This window comes from Saccopteryx leptura, chromosome 5 (assembly GCF_036850995.1).
Source record: "Saccopteryx leptura isolate mSacLep1 chromosome 5, mSacLep1_pri_phased_curated, whole genome shotgun sequence".
Taxonomy (NCBI): Eukaryota; Metazoa; Chordata; class Mammalia; order Chiroptera; family Emballonuridae; genus Saccopteryx; species Saccopteryx leptura.
Genome location: NC_089507.1, coordinates 212,094,296 through 212,110,540, shown reverse-complemented (window position 1 = coordinate 212,110,540; position 16,245 = coordinate 212,094,296). Strand labels below are relative to the sequence as shown.

Sequence of the window (16,245 nt, the reverse complement as noted above, 5' to 3'; positions counted from 1 at the left end):
AGACTGAAGGTGCTCAGAGCTGAGCACGTACCTCTCGAGCCCTGGGATAGTCATGTCTCTGAGGCGGCGCGGAACATAGATTTTCTGGGCAGCCCGAGTCAGCTTTTCTCATCCTCCTACAGATCAGTATTTTTACCCAGACTGCTTTTTGCATTCTGATTGCTTTTCCTCTTTGGAATCGTATATCAGATGGTGTTCTGAGTATTCATTTAAAAGAATACAATCACTCTACGCTTGTCCATCACTTTGCCTTTAGGTATAGTGATATTCAGCCAAGATTTTTCTCTGTGCCTGTCTTTCACATACGTGAGGCCGGGAGACACACAGTCACGCTAAATGGTGTTTGGGAAAGTACGTGGTTAAGAAGAGTGAGGGTTGGTGGCACCGCCAGAGCATTAGCAATGAGCCAGTGACCGTGGTAAACCTGGAAGGACCATGCAGCCCTCGGTGAGAAGCATCCCCCACTGGCCCCTTGCCCCTCATCTTTCCAGGTGGAGAACTTGAAGTCTCAGCTGGTTTCCAGGGATGACTCCCAGAGGCTGGTGGAGCAAGAAGTCCAGGAGAAGCTGAGAGAGGCCCAGGGGTACAGCCGAATTCTGAAGGAGTTAGAGAGAGACAAAGCCAGGTAGGTAGATAGGCCATCCTGTCTGACTGCAGTGGTCACTGTGAGGTTGACAGTTCTTTGCTCAGGTTATCTAGCCTTTTCTTTCTTTCTTTTTTTTTTTTACCAATTTTTTAATGTTCTTTTTAGATTGAATTTACTGGGTGACATTGGGTGAGAAAGCTGTATAGGTTCCAGGGGTGTAACCCTATCACACATCGTCTGCACAGTGCATTGTGTGTTAGGTGCTCCAGCCTTTCACGTCTCCAGCTCTGGGCTGTCAGGTAGCCACAGCAATAGGATGCAGTCCCTGTCTCCAAAGTGACACTTCATTTACTTAGTGAATGTTTAGACAAATGCATTATGTACCAAGCACTGTGCCAGGGGTTAGGATACAGTGATAAACAAGACACTATGGCCCCTCTTTCAACAGAAGTTATAGTTTTGTGGGGAAGACATTCATCAAATAATCCCCCAAACAAATGACTGCAGATTCTGTTACACAGTGTGGAGGAGAAGCAGGGTCCTGAAGCAGAAATGGCGTGGGTGGGCTTGACTGCAGGCGTCAGGGAAGGCCGTCCCTGGGAGGTGGCTTTTGGACTGGTCACTGGAGGATGAAATGCAGCCACCATGCAAAGGAGGGGAGAGCTCCCTAGAGTAGGGACAGAAATCACGTGCCGGGACTCTGGGACCAATCAAACCTTGGGGTGTATGGTGAACCGAACAGTGCGGCGTGACTGCAGCCTAGCAACTGGGGAGAGTGACGTGACGTGAGCCAGACAGGTCCGTGTTGTTCAGGATTCTGTGGGTCACAGAAAGGAGTCTGTAGCTATTTTAGGTTTGGTAGGAAACCGTTGCAGGGTTTTAAGCAGGCAACTCAACACATCCAGTATATGATGCAGTAGAAGGGATGGATGGTGGGTGAGGACATGAACATCAGGACGGAGGGAGGGTCACCCAGAACGCAAGCAGCCCGCACTCTCGGTGCTGTAGGAGTTAGGGAAGGGACCTTCCTTTTGTTGATGAAACCAGAGGCAGAAAGACCAGTTAGGAGACTGGTACTAGATGTCTAGGTGAGCGATACTAAAGCTGCACCAGGGGAGGGGGGGTGGAGGGAGGGAAGGGGTTTCAGGGATGTTAAAGAAACTGGAATCAGTTACATGTAGTCATAGATTGGGTACAGATGGGATGAAGGGAAAACTCTGTGATCTGGTCAAGGCTTCTGAGCTGGGGTACTGGGTGCATGGAGGTACCGTTCATTCACTGAGCTATGGAACATAAGAGCGGATGATGGGGAAGGAAGGTTTAGAGGTGACAGAAAGAATTGGACATGCTAAATTTGAGATCTGGTATAGATATTTCTGGACTTTCCCAGAGAAGAATAAACTATGAAGTTGAAATGAGGTTTCATATGCAAGAAGCATCTAGGAGCACTCAGTAGGTACTCAATAAATAGAAGCTTTTATTGTTACACTGTAGTGATTATCATTACTTTTTTTTTTTTTTTTTTTTCAGAGACAGAGTCAGAGAGAGGGATAGACAGGGACAGACAGACAGGAACAGAGAGATGAGAAGCAACAATCATTAGTTTCTCGTTGTGCATTGTGACACCTTAGTTGTTCATTGATTGCTTTCTCATATGTGCCTTGACCGTGGGCCTTCAGCAGACCGAGTGACCCTTTGCTTAAGCCAACGACCTTGGGTCTAAGCTGGTGAGCCTTGCTCAAACCAGATGAGCCCGCGCTCAAGCTGGCGACCTCAGGGTCTCGAACCTGGGTCCTCCGCATCCCAGTCCGACGCTCTATCCTCTGTGCCACCGCCTGATCAGGCTATCATTACTATTTCTATTTGATTATCAAGGCTGTGTTTAGGACAGTCAGATGAGAAGATAGTTCATTTCCTGAGAGAATGGCCTAGTCCTCTGACCCCTCTCTTTTTAGCCTGACTCTGTCTCTGGTGGAAAAGGAACAGAGACTTCTTGTTTTAGAAGAAGCGGACTCTATTCGACAACAAGAGCTGAGCTCCCTGCGCCAGGACACACAGGAGGCCCAGTCAGGGCAGAAAGAGCTCAGCGCCCAGGTACTCCCGCCTCCGTGCTGGGCCCTCTTCCTGGGTGGAACTTCTCCTGGGGGTGAGGGGTGACTGCTCAGTCATCTCACGAAGAGGACCTTTCTCTTTTTCCACATTACTGGGCAGGCTGGGGCTTTGGGAACCTGACCCAGAGCTGAGAACAGGCCCCCATGGGGAACCTGCTGGCCCAGAACATAGTCCCTGAAGGCCTGGTTCAGGGGGCTTGGTCTCCTTGGCAGGACAGAGTAGGGGGAACAAGTAACACTCCGGGTCAGGTGGGCAGCAAGAGGACCTCCAGGGACCCAGTCTGTCCCCAGGAGGCCCCCAGTCCTTGGACTGCGCACAGTCCTTGGGCACAGAGGAAAGACGGAACTGGGAGGGCCGAGTGAGGGAGTAAGAGACAATAGACTGCAGCAGACAAGGACCCCCATCCCGAGTTTGACTCCCAGCTCTACTGCTTCCAGGTTGTGTAAGCATCAGTTTCCTTGTCCATAAAACAAGGTTGATAAGCTTGAACTTTTATCAGTATATATAAAGTGTCGTGAACACAATAACCATTCAATAAATGGTAGCCATTATTATTCCGAGTGGTCTTACTAGGCTCCCTGTCCGGCAGAGTTCTAATCATACAGGGAGCTGGCGGAGTTGCCAGGGGAATCAGGCAAAGCCTGTTTTGTGGAGCCTACACCCACCTGTCAGGAGTAGTGAGTAGGCAGACATGCAGGGCAGGTTGAAGGGAGCCCTCCCTTCCTGCTGAAGAGCTGAGCGCACTGAAATCCCAGCCCAGATGGAGTCGGCCCAGGGAGCGGGGAGGGTCTGAGGGGTGGGCACCTGCCCTGCTCAGAGCCACCACACTTCCTCCTGCAGCTGGAACTCCTGAAGCAGGAGGTGAAGGAAAAAGAGGCTGACTTTCTGGCCCAGGAAGCGCAGCTGTTGGAGGAGCTCGAGGCATCGCAAGCAGCCGAGCAGCAGCTACGAGCATCCCTCTGGGCCCAGGAAGCCAAGGCGGCCCAGCTGCAGCTGCGACTGCGCAGCCTGGAGAGCCAGCTGGAGGCCCTGGCCGCGGAGCAGCAGCCGGGGCACCAGGCCCAGGCCCAGCTCACCAGCCTCTGTGCTGTCCTGCAGCAGGCCTTTGGGTCTGTCTGTGAGAGCAGGCCTGAGCTGAGTGGCGGGGGAGACTCTGCTCCCTCCCTCTGGGGCCCTGAGCCAGGTGAGGCAGCCACCCCAGAACTCGGTCCTTTGGGAAACCAGCCCAGATCCCAGGGGAGAAGGAGGGGAGTGCAGTTCCTTAGACAGCCTGCATCACGGCTAAGGCCACGGGCTCTGGAATTAACCCAGAGTGTGAACCCTCCAGTTCTGCCATGTGCTAGATGGGTGTGCCTAGGCAAGTCACCTTGTCCTCTCTGAGCTTGATCTTCTTGACTGTATAATGAAGATGTCAAAAGTACCTACCTCTCAGGATCTCCTAAGGAGTTAAGGAGATTACAGAGGGAACATAGCTCACACAATTCCTGGCACTTCTTAAATGCCTGACAAATGATAGCTGGCATTCCCTGGTGCCACCACAGCGCCTGGCACATAGTTATGCAGAACGCGTGATGAATGAGCTTAGAAGGGCTTCTCTGAGGAGAGGTCGGTGGGAAGGCCAAGGCCATGTCTGGGGAGGGATGGCTGTCTCTTTAAGTAGTGCAGCCATGTCAGGAGCTGTCTCCTCCCTTGTTCAGACCAGAATGGGACAAGGATCCTCCTTAAGAGAGGGCCCCTCCTGACAGCCCTCTCTGCTGAGGCGGTGGCGTCTGCCCTCCACAAGCTCCACCAAGACCTGTGGGACATGCAGCAGGCCCGGGTACGCTTCCCTGCTCTCCTCCCTTGACCTCTTCACCTCCCCAAAAAAGACCCACGAAGCAGTTGCACTGGTTTTCTTTCTGAGATCAGGGTGGGCTGAGGTCCACCTTGACCGCTTACTACCTGGCAAGCATGAACACAGCATTTGGGTTCCTGGCCTTGGCTTGCTAGTAGAGTAGGGCACACCGTGCCTGTCTCACAGGGCTGTGAGGGGCTTACATGAGCCCTATAAACTGAAACCCTGCACAGATGTGTGTGACTTTTTTTGCGTCATTTTCCTCTCGACCATGAATTACTCTTGGTGCCAAGAGCTCCAAGAAAAAGGCCAACAAATTGAGACCACTGAGACCTGAGGTTGCCACTTATAAGAACATTCTGAGCCTAAGACTGAGCTACATGTCCTGCAAAGTCCACCCCAGAGCCACCGTCAGCCAATAAAAAATGAGTGCCACCATATGCCTGCCACTCTGAGCTGGGGACACAAAAAGCAGAAAAGACCTGGCCTCTGCCCTCAAGAAGGCTCATGACATGGCTGAGGACCCAAACTGCACTCTACAACAAAGCAGAACTGATAGACTTAACTGGGTCAATAACAGATGTACATGATGAGAATAGGGGAAAGAACAATTCTTTCTTACTCAAGGAAGGTCAAAAGGAAGGAACAAGTGACCTCTGAGCTCAGCTTTAAAGTAGGAGTTTGAAGAGAGGAGAGGTGACTCTGGGCTAAGACTTTAGCAGGAGTTCTGTTTCAAGTGACAAAAATGGGACAGAATTCTAGGCTCCAGTCAGCTGGAGCAGAGCTTGTCACTTCAGGAAGCCAAATGCATACAAGTTCAGAGGTAAATAACCCAGCAGTACAGGAGGTCCTGATGGCAGACCCCCACAGCCCTGAGGGGAGGAGAGGGCTTGGGCCCTGGGCGGGGATGCTTTGTGGCAGGGGAGGAGCTCGAGTGTGGCCATGCCCGCTCTTTCCCAGGATGACCTGAAGGAGCAGGCACGGAGGCTGGAAGAGCGTCTCACCGATACAGAGGCAGAGAAGAGCCAGGCCCACACGGAACTGCAGGGTCTTCAGAAACAACTCTCCCAGACCCAGGAAGGTGAGAAGCTCACGCAGGGAAGGGGGTTTGGAAGGAGGAGAGGAAGCTGTGAGTACTGCTTACCCACAACTGAGAAGATACCTAGAGGTATCGCCAAAGGGGTGTTGGCCCCATGAATTACTTTTCTGCTTTTCGAGTCCTTTGTGGGCCATCCTGGCAGAGGGATTAGGACAAACAGATTTGGTGACATGCAAAGTTGCTGGCTAGGCTTCCATTTTCTCTGTCTGCAGATTTAAAAACTGACAACCCAGGGCCAGGATTATGAGGACATTATAAAATCTTTATCTTTTGTCATTTATTCATGTTACTTGTTTTTGTCATCTTCAACTATGTCCTCAAACAACCTTTTACAGCAGGATTATGACTGTTTGGGAGATAGCAAGGAGGGGGGTTTGGGGAGTTCTCTGCACCACAGCTGAAAAGGGTGGCAACTACTTGGAAAGGAAAGGGACAGGGGTCTTTTTTTTTTTTTGTATTTTTCTGAAGCTGGAAACGGGGAGAGACAGACAGACTCCCGCATGCGCCCGACCGGGATCCACCTGGCACGCCCACCAGGGGGCGACGCTCTGCCCCTCCGGGGCGTTGCTCTGTTGCGAACAGAGCCACTCTAGCGCCTGGGGCAGAGGCCAAGGAGCCATCCCCAGCGCCCAGGCCATCTTTGCTCCAATGGAGCCTAGATGCAGGAGGGGAAGAGAAGACAGAGAGGAAGGAGAGGGGGAGGGGTGGAGAAGCAGATGGGCGCTTCTCCTGTGTGCCCTGGCCAGGAATCGAACCCGGGACTTCTGCACGCCAGGCCAATGCTCTACCACTGAGCCAACCGGCCAGGGACAGGGATCTTGAGGCTCAAGGCTCTACTGCAGAAGAGGACAATTTGGGGAGTGGGTCTGGGTCTGGAAAGTATCCCAGACGTCTCCCTGAGAGCCACACATGTCGAGTTGGGTTCTGGTGCATTTTTCAGAAATGGTGGGGATGGGGGCAGTCAGCACAGCAACCCTGGTCTCTAGGAAGTTCAGCAAAATCACAGAGCTGGGGACTGGCAAGGGGCCTCCAGTGTCAGCAGGCTCAGCCCTGTCTGGGACCCAGGGTTGAGGACCGCTGTGGTCGGACGAGGAATTGCTGGGATTATCAGGCAGTGCTAGAGCTGGGCAGCAGATACAGGCGTGAGTCTGGGAGCCGCCAGGAGCCTAGACATACAGGAGCAGCTGGCAGATGGGTGATGTCTCTATGAAACTGGATATAATTCTCTCCTTGGCCTTGTTTCCCATTTTCCATCTGCCTCTACCTCCCTTTTTACCTCCACTCCCAACCATGGGCCTTGCTCCTCTACCTCTCCTCTCCCCAAAGAGAAATCCAAGTGGGAAGAAAAGCAGAAATCCCTAGAGTCTGAGCTGATGGAACTGCACGAAACTGTGGCATCCTTACAGAGTCGCCTACGGCGGGCAGAGCTGCAGGGGATAGAAGCCCAGGTACGATGGTGATTGTTTGGGGGAGGGGGTTGCTTCGGGAGTAGTCCCTCAGGACCCAGGCTCTAGCTTCCAGGCTCGTCTTGGCTTACGGTCCTACCCCATCCATACATAGTACCCAACTTCTTTCAGCAGTGTCTGTTTCTCTGTCCCCACATCCCTGAGGTCCAGTTTTAAGGCCCTAGTCAATACTCCTTCAATTATTTTTCTGAATTGAGGTTGAAATTGTTGTCCCTCACCCTGAAGGACCAGAGTCTGGGATGGCCCATTTGCACCAGACTTTCTCCTCTGGGCACAGCAGAGCCCTGGGATGTGGTAGGGATGTCCATGTGCAGTATATTAGCATGTGGAATGCACAAGTTCTTTTGGTCCAAGTCCTTGACAATGCTGGTGCTACAAAGTAGGGGAAGAAAGGGATTGTGCTGGAGTGACGGTATCGAGGAAGTGTAGTCTCAGGAAGCTGTGCCTCTTGTTTTCCAGAATGAGCGAGAGTTACTTCAGGCAGCCAAGGAGAACTTGACAGCCCAGGTGCAACATCTGCAAGCATCTGTTGCAGAAGCCAGGGCTCAGGCGAGCACTGCTGGGGTCCTGGAAGAAGACCTGCGAACTGCTCGTTCAGCCCTGAAACTGAAACGTGAGGAAGTGGAGAGTGAGCGCGAGAGAGCCCAGGCTCTGCAAGAGCAGGGCGAGCTGAAGGTGGCCCAAGGGAAGGCTCTGCAGGAGAACTTGGCCTTCCTGGCCCAGGCCCTGTCCGAAAGAGAAGGGGAGGTGAAGGCTTTGCAGGAAAGAATCCGGGAACTGGAGAAGCAGCGGGAAATGCAAAAGGCGGCTTTGGAGTTGCTGTCTCTGGACCTGAAGAAGAGGAACCAAGAGGTGGACCTGCAGCAGGAACAGATTCAGGAGCTGGAGAGGTGTCGGTCTGTGTTAGAGCACCTGCCCATGGCCGTCCAGGAGCGAGAGCAACAGCTGACTGAGCAGAGGGAACAGATCAAAGAGCTCGAGAAGGAGCAAGAGACGCAGAAGAGTGTCGTAGAGCAGCAGCTTCTCGAACTCGAGAAGAAAGCCCAAGTGATCGAGTCCCAGAAGGGACAGATTCAGGACCTGAAGAAGCAGCTGGTGAGTCTGGAATGTCTGGCCCTGGAGCTAGAGGAAAGCCGGCACACAACGAAGTGCCAGCAGAAGGCCATCGAGGAGCTGGAGGACCAGCGGGAGGCGCAGAGGGCGGCCCTGACGCACCTGACGCTGGACCTAGAGGAGAGGAGCCAGGAGCTGCAGGCACAAAGCAGCCAGGTCCGCGAGCTGGAGAACCACAGCAGCCGCCTGGCGAGAGAGCTCCAGGACAGGGACCAGCAGGTGAGGTCCCAGCGAGAGCAGATCGAGGAGCTGCAGAGGCAGAAAGAGCATCTGACCCAGGATCTGGAGAGGAGGGAGCAGGAGATGGTGCTGCAGAAGGAAAGGATTCAGGTCCTGGAAGACCAGAGGAGACTGCAGACCAAGATCCTAGAGGAGGACCTGGAACAGATCAAGCTGTCCCTGAGAGAGCAGGGCCGGGAGCGGGCCTCCCAGAGGCAGCCAACGCAGGAGCGGGCCGAGGAAGGGAAGGGCCCGAGCACTGCGCTCGAGCACTTGAAGCTGATCCTGCGCGATAAGGAGAAGGAGGTGGAGTGCCAGCAGGAGCGGATCCGGGAACTTGAGGAGCGCCAGCGCCAGCGGGAGCAGCAGCTCCAGGATCTGCACCGGAAGGTGACGGAGACCAGCCTCCTCCTGACCCAGCGAGAGCAGGAGATGGTGGTCCTGCAGCAGCATGTGCAGGAGGCCCGGGAACAGGGGGAGCTACAAGAGCAGTCACTTCAGAGTCAGCTGGAGGAGGCCCAGAGAGCCCTGGCCCAGAGGAGCCAGGAGCTGGAGGCCCTGCAGCACCGACAGCGGGAGGCCCGGGGCCAGGAGGAGAACGTGAAGGAACAGGCAAGCGCGCTGCAGGGGGCGCTGGAGCAGGCCCACCTGACGCTGAGAGAGCGCCAGGCAGAGCTCGAGGACCACAGGGAACAAGTGCGGAGGCTCCAGGAAGAGCTGGCAGTGGAGGGACAGCGGGGACAGGCCCTGGAGGAGGTGCTGAGTGACCTAAGGGCTGAGTCTCGGGAGCAGGAGAAGGCTCTGCTGGCCCTCCAGCAACAGTGTGCGGAGCGGGTGCAGGAGCACGAGGCAGAGGCCAGGGCCCTGAAGGACAGCTGGCTGCAGGCCGAGGCGAGGCTCACAGAACGGGACCAGGAGCTGGAGGCCCTGCGGGCGGAGAACCGGTCTGCCCAGCACTGTGAGGAGGCTGCCCAGGGCCGGGCCGAGGCTCTGCAGGAGGCCCTCAGGGAGGCGCAGGCGGCCCTGCAGGAGAAGGAGCAGCGTCTCCTTGGGCAGGTCGAACTGAGCCGCGGCCTGGAGGCCAGCACCGCCACCTTGCAGGCTGCCCTGGACTCCTGCCAGGCACAAGCGCGGCAGCTGGAGGAGGTCCTAAGGAAGCGGGAAGGTGAGATCCAGGCCCGGGACCTCCAACACCAGGAGGCCGTGCAAGGGCTCCAGCAGGCCCTGGCTCAGAGGGATGCGGAACTGAGACATCAGAAGAAACAGACGCAGCTGCTGGAGAAGTCTCTGGCCCAGAGGTTCCGAGAGGATGTGACCCAGGAGAAGCCGGATCCGGGACAGGACAGAGAAGAGGAAGAGATCAGGGGCCTTCGGGAGAACCTCAGGGAGCTACAGCTGACTCTGGCCCAGAAGGAAGAGGAGATCCAGGAGCTGAGGGAGCAGAGGAAGAGCCTGGAGGACTCAGCCCACAGTCACAAAGCCTCCCCAGCGGAGGGGCCTTCAGCAAGGTTTGATTCCTTAGGACCCAGGCTGCCGCAGGAGCTGAAGCGACTGCAGGCAGCCCTGAGGCAGACGGAGGCCAGGGAGATCGAGTGGCGGGAGAAGGCCCAGGACTTGGCGCTGTCCCTGGCCCAGAGCAAGGCCAGTGTCGGCAGTCTGCAGGAGGTAGCCTTGTTCCTGCAAGCTTCTGTCCTGGAGCGGGACTCCGAACATCAGAGGCTGCAGGTGAGTCACTCAGTGGGTCAAAGGACTGGTCAGCAGAGCCCTGTGTAGCTGAACTCGGGGGCTGCCTACCACCCTGCACTGTGGCACCTCAAGGTGTGGGAGAGCTGAGATCATGAGCACCTTAACGTAAATGGAATCCAGGTTATCGTGCGAGTCCGGGGTATACGAAGAGAATAAGACACCCACAGTCCCTGCCCTCATAGAGCTTACAGTCAGCGGGGATCCCCAAACTTTTTTACACAGGGGGCCAGTTCACTGTCCCTCAGACCGTTGGAGGGCCGCCACATACAGTGCTCCTCTCACTGACCACCAATGAAAGAGGTGCCCCTTCCGGAAGTGCGGCGGGGGGCTGGATAAATGGCCTCCGGGGGTATGCTGCCCACGGCCGTAGTTTGGGGACACCTGGGACGATAAGCAGAGTGCAATGCCTAATTATAAGCAGTGCTCCAGTGGGGAAGTTTAGTGTGCTCTGAGCATACTAGGACACCCTACCTTTCCTGGGATGAGTCCTGAAAGGCTTTCTGCTAAAAGTGGTATTTAAGGTTAAATCTGAAGGGATCAGCAAGGAATTAGCCACGCATTAGGTGGAGGAGGAGCTTTCTGGGTAAGACAGAGAACATGGCGTACCTGTGTAGGGAGTTCTGGCTCCTGGAACATAAAGGAAGAGTTGGCAAGAGAAGAGAGGACAGTAGGGACCCCGTGTTTAGGGCTTCTAAGTCATGTTAACAGTGTGGATGACCAGTGGGAAGTGGATGGAGGGTTTAGTGCAGGGGAGTAACACGATCAGACAGACAGTTCGAGAAGATCACTCAGGCTGCTGTGTGGAGCAGCAGTAGACCCAGGGATACCAACTAGGAGCTGTAACAGAAGTCAGGGAAGAGATGGTGACCTGATAGTAAGTGTGGGTGAAGGCACCTGGGTGCTCTGTTCTGGTTGAAGGGCAACATTGCAGAGAGAAGGGGTTATGTTTATGATCTTTAAGACAAGTTTCTGGGTTTGCAATACAATTACAATTTATTAACTGTAGGTATGTGCTTTTGCTTCTCTGACCCTTGGCTTTCTCATGGATAAAACAGGGAATGATGGTACCAGCTCCATAGGGCCATTTTGTGTATGAAATGAGATAGTGTGTACAAAGTGCATAGGAAGGAAGCATTCAATAAGTGAACGAACTTTCCTATTTCCAGGCCCGTTCTTACAGGCACAGAAAAAGTAAGGTATACAGAAGGGCAGAAAGGCACTTCCTGTCCATAGTCTTGGATTACTGAGTAGTATTCACGCAATAATGTAGCTCAGATCAGGGTCTCTCCGGCCACATCCACTCAAGGACATCTTTCAGATGCAGCCCTTCAGCACAATGGTACCATTTTTTATTTTAAGCATTTTATATGCTGGGCACTGTCACTCTCACTTTCTTCTACAACAACCCTGAAATGTAGGAACTATTATTTTCATTTTATAGTTGAGAAATGTCAGCTCAGAGAGGCTGAATAACTTGTCCAAGGTCATACAGCTAATAAATGGCAGAACTAGAATTAGATCCAAGCAGTCTTTTTACTATAAAGCTCTTCCTGTCTCCCAGCCTCTACCCACTCTTGCACGTCCCCCTTATCTGTCTCTTTTCTTGCCCGTTATCAATCATGAAACATAAGATGCCTACAACATATCTAGGTCCCCCATTTATCTAAAGGGATTTAACTCCAAAGGTTTGGTCTATGCTTCATGGAGCATGCAGTCATTTTACAAATGAGGAAAGTGGGGTTTGGAGAGAGCCACCTCCTGACCAGAGTCAGCTAGCCTGTAAGTGATGACATAGTGCCCAGCCCTGTGTGGCTCCAGAGCCATGCTCTTTCCACCACACCTCAGTGCTCCTTCCAGGTTCTCACTTAGCTTATGGGAGAGCTGAAACAAGACAGGTCTTAGTCCTAGCCCACCATGTGTCCTTGCATAGGTCCCTCTCTGCTCCTCCATTTTATCCATCTGTAAAATGAAGGTTCTGCACTAGAATGGCTTAGAGGTTCCAGGATAAAACTATACCCTGATGAGAAAATCAAACTGAGGATGGAGGGTGGAGTGAGTCTGGACATGAGGTTATCATGACATGATTTTGTCCCACACCCTGACACCCCAGGATGAGTTGGAGCTCACCAGACTGGCTCTGGAGAAGGAGCGGCTCCACAGCCCCGGCCCCACCAGGAAAGCAGAACGGGGACCCAGAGGAGAGGTGGGTGCACAACTGGGGGAGGTGAACTGGGGGCCTGGTGGGAACAGATGGCCCGAGAGCAAGCTCCTGTCCAGGGGGCTTGTCCTCTTCTCTTGGGGTTGCATCCTGAATCCCAGGCCTGCCAGATTGGTCCCTGTTTCCCACCTGTCTAAGGGGGCTGCCCAGGTGAGACTCACTGGTCTCTCCCACAGGTCTCAGGAGTGGAGGCTGAGCCTGGGGCTGGGACAGAGGAGAAGCAGCCATGGGGACAAAGGCTTGAACACCTACAGCAAGCAGTGGCCCAGCTGGAGGTTGACCGCAGCAGGCTGCAGCGCTACAATGTCCAGCTGCGGACCACCTTGGAGCAGGTGACGTCTATCCTAGCTCCTCCTCTGGGGTCCAGTGGGCGTGACCTCCACTTCTGGTGCGGCCCCCAGAGCAAGGGCTGCTAGACCACAGCCCGAGGGCCAAATCGGCTGCTGCCTGTTTCTGAAGTTCAAGTTTCATGCTCACTCATTCATGCATGGTCAACGGCTACTTGCAGGCTACAGTAATGGAGTTTGAATAGTTGCAACAGAGATCAATGGCCCGCAAAGCCCAAATACCACAGAAGATGTTGGCTGACCCTGGCCCCAAAGGCCCGAGAGGCCAGCCCTACCTCTTCTGCCCCAGGAGCAACTCCCTGCGCTTGGGGCTGCCCTAGCATGCATTCCCCCAAGCAGGAGTTTAGTTTCCCGTGACCGCAGTCCCCTTACACGCACACCCACGCTCACACTGGCCTCTTATTGAGAAAGGCAGCTCTGCCACAGCCCAGGGCCAAGCCAAGCCCTGACTTCTCACTTGCATCCACAGGTCGAGCGAGAGCGGAGAAAGCTGAAAAGGGAGGTCCTGCGTGCATCGCGGACCGGAGTCCTGGAGACCAGCAAAGCCACCTCATCGTCGCCCCCGCAGCAGGTCTACCTCCCTCACTGACGGCCCCAGGAGAGCCCAGTCGCAGAGCCTAGCCCAGGCTACCCTTGCAGGGGAGACAGCCACTTCTGCCAGTCCAGAGAGCCCCACCTGACTGGGTGCTGCCCGGCCAGCACTGCCCAGTGGCAGTGGGTGGGGTGGAGTCAAGGCTAGCAGCCCTGTGTTTTGAGGAGCTCCGCCTTCCCTGATGTCTAATCTCCCTGCTTGTGGAGACAGGCCTCAGGCTCCCCTGGGAGCAGGATTCATTGGGCTTCTGGTCAGAATCTCTGGCACCTGGGTATAGAGTGGTGCCTGCCAGACCCTGACATGCCTAGGAGTTTGATAGCAGTTTTGCAGGCTTCTCAGACCACCTTGCCCCTTGAAATACTGAACTTATAAGATTAGTGTCCATAGTATTTCCTGGGACCAGAGTCCCTTTTTCGGGTAAGCAGTTTGGGGAAAATTTCCCAAACCAGCCTTCTTTTAGCTGAGTTATGCCCATCAGTAGACAGCCGTGCACCCTGGGGGGAGAGACTTCCTGGTGGCTGAACACCTCTAGGCTCCCCATCCCCCTCCTTTAACAAGAGCTCGCCCACGGCAGGCACCGCCAGTCTGACTTCCTGTCTGCATCCCTAGCTCACTGCCCAGCTAGCCCAGAGCAAGCGCAGTGTACCTTCTGTACGGGAGAAGGTGCCCTAGCAAAGCCGGTGCCATCAAGCCTTTGGAAGCTCAGTGTCAGGTCTCCGTGGATATCACCCATTGGGCCAGTCTGGGCCTCTCCTTACCCTGGCCCTCAGGACTGTGATGAGCTGGCGGAGCATGCCTGTAGAACCCCGGGCCGGGAAGGCCTCTTCTGACGGGAATGGCATTTGTCTTCCGCAGAATGAAAGAGGACAGAAGGGCGCCTCAGAAGCCAAGCACATGGTTGAACTGCAGAAAGAGGTACGTTCTGGAAAGATCCGTTTTCTAAGCCCCTTTCCCTCCCTTTAGTGTCTTCTTTGTGCACCTCACGTAGGGAGAGGGGCAAGTTCCTGCCTTACAGAACTGCAGTCTGCGTACGAGAGAAGAGCCCATTCTGACTCAGCGTCGCACGTGGTTAGGGTGGGAGTGTGGAGGAGAGCATGCTCCAGGCCCCGGGCCCCTCCAGTTCTCAATTAGAAGGGAAATGACAGGGAAGAGGACTGAGGAGCAGGCGAGTCCAGGAGGACAGACCAGAGCAAGCAGAGGCCCCCGTGCCCGCTCGTGCACCCTGGCAGGCAGGACTGTTGCCAACACACCAGGCCCTGCCAGGATCCATACCTCGGAGCTCAGGTGCACCGCCGTGCTCAGGGAAACTGTATAAAGCACCTTCTTGCCTCATAGGCCTCACTAAAGGTTCTCCCTGTCTTTCAAGGCCCATGAGTAAAAAGAACTGTGGACCTTTTACTTCTGAGTCTGCTTTAGAAATCAGTAGTCATGACTGGCAGGGTCTGACTATACAGCTAGACCTAGCTATTACTTTGCATTCACACAAGCAACCTCTGAGACAGGGCCTGGGTTAGGGTGAGGAAGAGAGGCACCATGGGAGAACTCCAGGAGGCCCTCACTGTGGTCCTGGGGTGCCTCCTTATGTTTGTGCCAAGGAGCCTCTGCCACACTCAGTCCTGAGCCTGCCCTGCTGTGTGTACTGGTCCTTCACCCACGGTAGTCCCAGTGTACACAGCAGAGACCCGGAGGGTCCGGCAGTGATTCTCGACCCTGGCTGCACATCAGAACCGCCTGGGAGGCTTTGGGGAAAAGACTGGTGCCCAGGCCTCACCCAGTCTAACCGAGTCATAATGTTTCTCAAAAGCTTCCAAAAAGGACACAATGGAACTTTCTGCAGTGATTAAAAAATATCTTAAGATAGTGGTTACACATGGGTATAGACATTATCAAATTCATCAAGATACACACTTTAACGTGGGCATTTTCTGACATGTAAGTTATCCCTCAATCAAGTTGCAGAATACTTTTATTGTTCAGGTGCCCTCCTGGAGTCTCCTGTGGAGCTGGGTTGAAACCACAGGATTCTATGACTCCCAGGGCCCTGGTCCTGAGATTCTTAGAGGTGACAGACTGGATTCAAATGCTGGTCTGGCAGGAGCCACAGGAGCAGAGCAGGAGGAGCTGGGGCAGTTTCAGGACCCTCCAGGGCTGCCTCCCGCTTGTTCTCCTTCCCCCAGGTGGCCCTGCTGCGAGCCCAGCTGGCCTTGGAGCGGAAGCAGAAGCAGGACTACATTGCTCGCTCGGTCCAGACCAGCCGTGAGCTAGCAGGCCTGCACCACAGCCTCTCCCACTCCCTTCTCGCCGTGGCCCAGGCCCCTGAGGCCACTGTCCTGGAGGCTGAGACTCGCAAGCTGGACGAGTCCCTGACTCAAAGTCTGACGTCCCCAGGGCCAGTCCTGCTGTCCCCCAGCCCCAGTCCTAGCACTTCCCAAGTCAACTCCAGGTAGCAGCCTCCATCAGGGCAGGATATGGACTAGCCTGGGAGCACGCAGACAGACAGGTGGCTGCAGAGTGGGTCATGACCCCTCCACACCACTGCAGGTTTGCCGAAGGAAAGGTCTGAGCTCTGTTTCCCCACCTGGGAGTCCCGGATCAGCTGGCATTCCCAGGAAGAGGGAAGGAAACCTGCAAGGCTGGGGGAAGGCCCCAGTTGACATGGCAATGAAGCAAATGACGCTTTCCTGCTAGCCTGCAGACTGACGCAGAGGGCTGCCTTGCCCTGGCTAAGGGGCATCTGCTGCCTCTCGTCTAGAATTTGGTACCCCAGCCCTTCGCCCTCTTGCACCTTCCCTTCAACAATAAACCCTGATCTTTGCATTTGTTCTCTGCTGCGATCTCACTTGTATAGCTGGGCAGCGGCAGCACCACGGACATTTATAAAGGAAGAATTTGCTAAAGATTCCTGTCAGGTGG

General features: G+C 54.6%; 1 protein-coding gene across 7 annotated transcripts in view; it reads left to right on the top strand.

Annotated features, from left to right (window-relative positions):
• CEP250 (centrosomal protein 250) overlaps window positions 1-16,015 on the top strand; it is a 45,002-nt gene extending 28,987 nt beyond the window's left edge. For all 7 annotated transcript variants that reach the window (XM_066383991.1, XM_066383989.1, XM_066383990.1 and 4 more), the window contains 12 exons: window positions 492-625; window positions 2,542-2,680; window positions 3,539-3,881; window positions 4,396-4,517; window positions 5,493-5,613; window positions 6,958-7,079; window positions 7,557-10,154; window positions 12,286-12,378; window positions 12,570-12,725; window positions 13,210-13,311; window positions 14,188-14,247; window positions 15,510-16,015. In XM_066383991.1, the coding sequence (XP_066240088.1) occupies window positions 492-625; window positions 2,542-2,680; window positions 3,539-3,881; window positions 4,396-4,517; window positions 5,493-5,613; window positions 6,958-7,079; window positions 7,557-10,154; window positions 12,286-12,378; window positions 12,570-12,725; window positions 13,210-13,311; window positions 14,188-14,247; window positions 15,510-15,779 (4,260 nt within the window). In that variant the 3' untranslated portion in view covers window positions 15,780-16,015. The remainder of the gene's footprint in view (window positions 1-491; window positions 626-2,541; window positions 2,681-3,538; window positions 3,882-4,395; window positions 4,518-5,492; window positions 5,614-6,957; window positions 7,080-7,556; window positions 10,155-12,285; window positions 12,379-12,569; window positions 12,726-13,209; window positions 13,312-14,187; window positions 14,248-15,509) is intronic.
• Window positions 16,016-16,245: the final 230 nt, after the last annotated feature.